The sequence below is a fragment of the Harpegnathos saltator genome, unplaced genomic scaffold (assembly GCF_003227715.2).
Source record: "Harpegnathos saltator strain DR-91 unplaced genomic scaffold, Hsal_v8.6 scaffold60, whole genome shotgun sequence".
Lineage (NCBI taxonomy): Eukaryota > Metazoa > Arthropoda > Insecta > Hymenoptera > Formicidae > Harpegnathos > Harpegnathos saltator.
The window spans coordinates 1,110,064-1,114,332 of NW_020230427.1; the positions used below are offsets into that span (position 1 = coordinate 1,110,064).

The window sequence follows — 4,269 nt, forward strand, 5'->3', positions numbered from 1 at the left end:
ACTCTGATATTTGACGTTAGGATGTGATTCAACTTTTGCTTACTGGGACGCATTCAAGGACATAGTAACCTCAGACTTTGGTAATCTTATTTTACAGGAAAGTGGCCTTCAACTATTAATATTCTGCAAGAACTTAAATAGCTGGGAAGCTGAAACAAAAAATTAATCGAAAGAAAGAATCGGTTCGACATCTATCATTACTGATTATACATAGATACTTAATATTATAAAGTATTTTATATTTTATAATTTGACGATACGTAATATTTGACACACGTGCGTACATCTGTCAAAAAGTTTGCGCAAACTAACAGCTTACCACTTAAACAATATTACTAACCTTTAGGAATTAAAACTATGTCGTCTAGAAGTTTTCGTTGATACCAACCTTGTCTCCGCCATTTTTCGGGAAATTGTCGCGTTACCTAAGAGCCTGAAATCAAAGAGCCGCAAACTGCCTCCACGTTTTTGATTGGCTGTACTATATAACGTCAGAATACGTCATGTTTGCGAGGAAAAATCGTACAGTTCGCTAGCTGTCTGCTAGATAAGAAGGTTGCGAGGTTAATTTACATTAAAATGTGAAGGCAGAAAAATAAGAGTGTGTCTATCATAGAATACAAAGTAAGTGGATTTTATATTAAATCTTTTGAAACATGTTTCTAATGTAAATACATTGTCTAAAAAACTTGCTGGAATTTGAACATAACCTTTTACAAACTTGTTTTATTGTATTTCCTTAAAGAGATTTGATGGCTATTTACTGTTGCATGAAACATTTATAAGAATAATTTCAAATTATGTAATTACTTTATTATTTTTGCAGTATTTGTAGTTATGTTGTGGTGTTTAAATATTGATTTGCATCATGGTACGAGTATGTAGTGCAAATAATTGTTCAAATAAGTATAGTACTGGGATAAAGTTCAGGAGGTGCCCTTGTATTCCTCATCTGCAGCAACAATGGTTAGAAAAATTAAACAGAAGTACTATGGGAAATGAATTTTATCTTTGTGAGGTATGAATGCAATTATAAAATTATAAAATAGTTGTTTCCTTTAGAAAGTATATATGTTTAGATGTTATGTCATAAGATTTTGTTTTATGGTTCTTATCTTATATTGTAGGAACATTTCAGCAGAGAAGATTTACAAACAAATACTCGAAGCCTTATTCCTATAATTTTTTGCAACTGCTCAAATACTTGTAGGAATGTCAAACCTTTGCAGGTCAATAATAAAACTTTTAATCCTTTAGAAGATCATCCAGGACTACCAAAACATCTACAGAATAGGAACAAAAAGACAAGTAATAAAGAGAATGAAAAACTTTGCATCAAAAGAGGACGTCCAAAAACAGAATGTATACATGAGACACAATGTCCCATAGCCTTAAGAAGACAGATCGTTTCATCTTTGGTTCCTCGACCAACTGCGATAGAGTCTAATTCTCAAAGAAATGTATCTTCTAGCTATATGCATTGTAATAATCAGTCGAGTCATAATGTAACACATTGTGATACGAATATGAATGTGGACCTTAGTGAATGTAAAATACCTTCCAGCATTGTGCAATACGATAATCAGTCGAGTCATAATATAGGAGTAACATCTTGTGATACGAATATGAATAGAGACCTTGACGAATGTCAAGTACCTTCTAGCATTATGCACTGTGATAATCAGTCGAGTCATAAGATAGGAGTAACATATTGTAGTGCGAATATGAATGTGATTCTTAGAGAATATAAGGTACCATTGATAGCAAGTAAGATGAATGAAGTCCAAACAACAACTGATTTTAACCAAAGTATTAATAATAATAATCAAAGTACAAATAATAATACTGGTCTAAGTGCAATAGCGGAACTACGGGACTTTAGTCAAAGTAATAACATTCATACATTGACAAACTCCATATATGAAAATGTTGAACAATGTGGGAAATCTAAAAGTAATGTTAATTCAAAGAGTAGCATTGTGATAAGTACCACAAGATATAGCAGAAATTCGGAGTGTGAATCTATTAATAACAATATAATAGTGAGAAACATGACTGGACCTGATAGTTATATAATATTTGATAATACAATACCTGATAATACAATACTTGATAATTCTATAATAGAAGGAAGTCCCAGTCCTAATCCTAGTATTGTAAACAGTTGTATGACATATAATACCAGTACCGTAGAATGTAAAAATTATTTTATTCAAAATTGTCGGAAACCTATGCTGAAACAATCCAAAATTCTATCTATTGATATTCAACCTACATTGAATCCATCTTTGAAACTTGATAGTATTTTACAGCAAAACCGTGTCCTGAAAAGAAAAATTGACAGTTTACGTAAATTAGCTACATATTGGCAGAAAAAGTTATCATCTTTTAAGAATAAATTGTCTTCTCGTTTTGGGGAGGATCAGCTTAATGCTCTATGTTTGAGTTCGAGTCGCGGCAGTAAATGGACAAATAAGACATTACAAATCGCTTTACAGTTGCATTTTGCATCTGGCACCACTGGATATCAATTACAGTCACAGTTACAAATGCCTTTGCCGTCTGTTCGTCTTCTTCAATCTAAACTTCAACATGTACAGTTCTCGCCTGGTTTGTTGCATGACATTTTTAAGCTTCTTTATAAAAAAATAAGCTCAATGAAAACTATAAACAAAGACTGCGTTCTTATTTTTGACGAGATGGCAATTCAGAAGAAAATTGATTACAATCCAGGAACCAAGTCATACATAGGTTGGTGTACTATACCAGGAGCAAAACCAAAAGTAACTTCACAGTTAAAGCTTCAATATCCTGATCCTGATACAAGAGAGAAATGGCGGACTGAGGTATCCCTATCAGTGCTAAAGGAAAAGGCAAGTAAAATCATGGTGTGGATCTTAGGAGGACTAGCTGTCCGGTGGAAACAACCAGTAGCCTATGATTTCACTGGAAATTCTTTTTTTTCTGAAGCAGTCAAAGATCGCTGTCTAGAAATTGTACGTGAGTCGTACAAAGTGGGAATAACAGTTCGTGTTCTGACTTGCGATATGGGTAATCGTAATGTATGGAAAGCCCTGGGAATAGAAGTGGGTCCGCAGATACTGAATAACAGCTTCTGCCATCCATGTGTTGAAGGTCAGAAAATGTTTGTTATGGCTGATGTTGTGCACGCTTTTAAAAATTTCAAAGAAATGCTGACAAACAATAAAGTTATACATCTTCCTGATCGAATTGTTGAAGAACAAGGTCTGCCTTCTTCAGCAGTAAAAGTGGCTCATATTTTTGCCCTAATTGATTATCAAAGTGGAGATATGTGGCGAATGACTCCAAAATTAAAGAGGAGTGATGTGCAATGCAATCATTTTGACAAGATGAAGTTAAATGTCGCGAGACGAGTCATTAATCATCGTACTGCTGCTAGCTTGTTTAATATCGCTTTTATGGAAGGAGGTGACCCTGAAATGGTTACAACAGCTTGGATGGTGCTATTAATATGTCACTTGCAGATCCCTCTTATCTGCTTTAAGTAAAAAAAATACAAAGGTTTATGAACAAGCTATTACTATTCTTAAACTGACAATGGATGTGTTCCAACATATGTATATATCAGGAAGTTGGAAACCTGTACAGACTGCAATTAAAATTTCGACTAAGACTATTTTAGATCTTGCTGAATTGTGCCTGAATGAACTTGGTTATGACTTTCTGTTTACTGGTCGACTTACTCAAGATATCATTGAAAATCTTTTCTCTGTCATAAGGTATCGCAGACCAACACCTACACCACTTCAAGTAACGCAACGGCTAAGACAAACTACTATTTCAATGCTTTTGAGGGAAGTACCTGGAAGTAGTTATGACTTTGAGACAGAGGGAGAAATACTTATTAATATCTTTGAAGAGTTGAAATTTGCTGCTTTGGATACTGCTTTGAATAACAATGGAGATTGGCCAAGAGACTTCATAATTCTACCTTTCACAGTACCACAAAAAGAAAATAACCCAGATAGCCAAACCTGCGCGAGCAGATTTCGAACAAAGCCTGCTATCATAGTTTGATGGCAAATAGGCAACAAATTTAACGCAGAATTTGTTATATCAAATTATGCCGCCAATCTGCGATCAAATATGCGCCAGATCCTGCTGTCGGATATTTGACGGCAGATTTGTAGCAAAAATCGCGCAAGACTTTGATGGCAGATTGGCGGCAGAAACCGAGCAAACTCTGCGCGCAGACTCTACGCGTAGTTTGGCAGCAGGACCTGTGCG

General features: G+C 34.8%; 1 protein-coding gene across 6 annotated transcripts; it reads left to right on the forward strand.

The window, feature by feature from the left end:
- The first annotated feature begins 302 nt into the window (after window positions 1-302).
- On the forward strand, window positions 303-3,946 carry LOC112589789 (hybrid signal transduction histidine kinase A-like). 6 transcript variants are annotated; one of them, XM_025304341.1, is made up of 6 exons: window positions 304-624; window positions 827-1,018; window positions 1,128-2,610; window positions 2,734-2,873; window positions 2,974-3,135; window positions 3,762-3,946. In XM_025304341.1, the coding sequence occupies exons 2-5, from the start codon at window positions 869-871 to the stop codon at window positions 2,989-2,991; spliced, it is 1,791 nt and encodes a 596-aa protein (XP_025160126.1). In that variant the 5' UTR covers window positions 304-624; window positions 827-868; the 3' UTR covers window positions 2,992-3,135; window positions 3,762-3,946. The 6 variants fall into 6 exon arrangements, with proteins under 6 accessions (XP_025160131.1, XP_025160129.1, XP_025160130.1 ...); XM_025304342.1 differs by having other exon boundaries at window positions 304-563; XM_025304343.1 differs by having other exon boundaries at window positions 304-555.
- The last annotated feature ends 323 nt before the right edge of the window (window positions 3,947-4,269 follow it).

Excerpts from the sequence above, each read along its gene's own strand:
- LOC112589789 (XM_025304341.1), top strand. The coding sequence starts at position 869 with ATGGTACGAGTATGTAGTGCAAATAATTGTTCAAATAAGTATAGTACT. Across the intron at positions 1,019-1,127 it reads ATGAATTTTATCTTTGTGAG|GAACATTTCAGCAGAGAAGA; the intron begins GTATGAATGCAA and ends CTTATATTGTAG. Across the intron at positions 2,611-2,733 it reads ACATGTACAGTTCTCGCCTG|GAACCAAGTCATACATAGGT; the intron begins GTTTGTTGCATG and ends ATTACAATCCAG.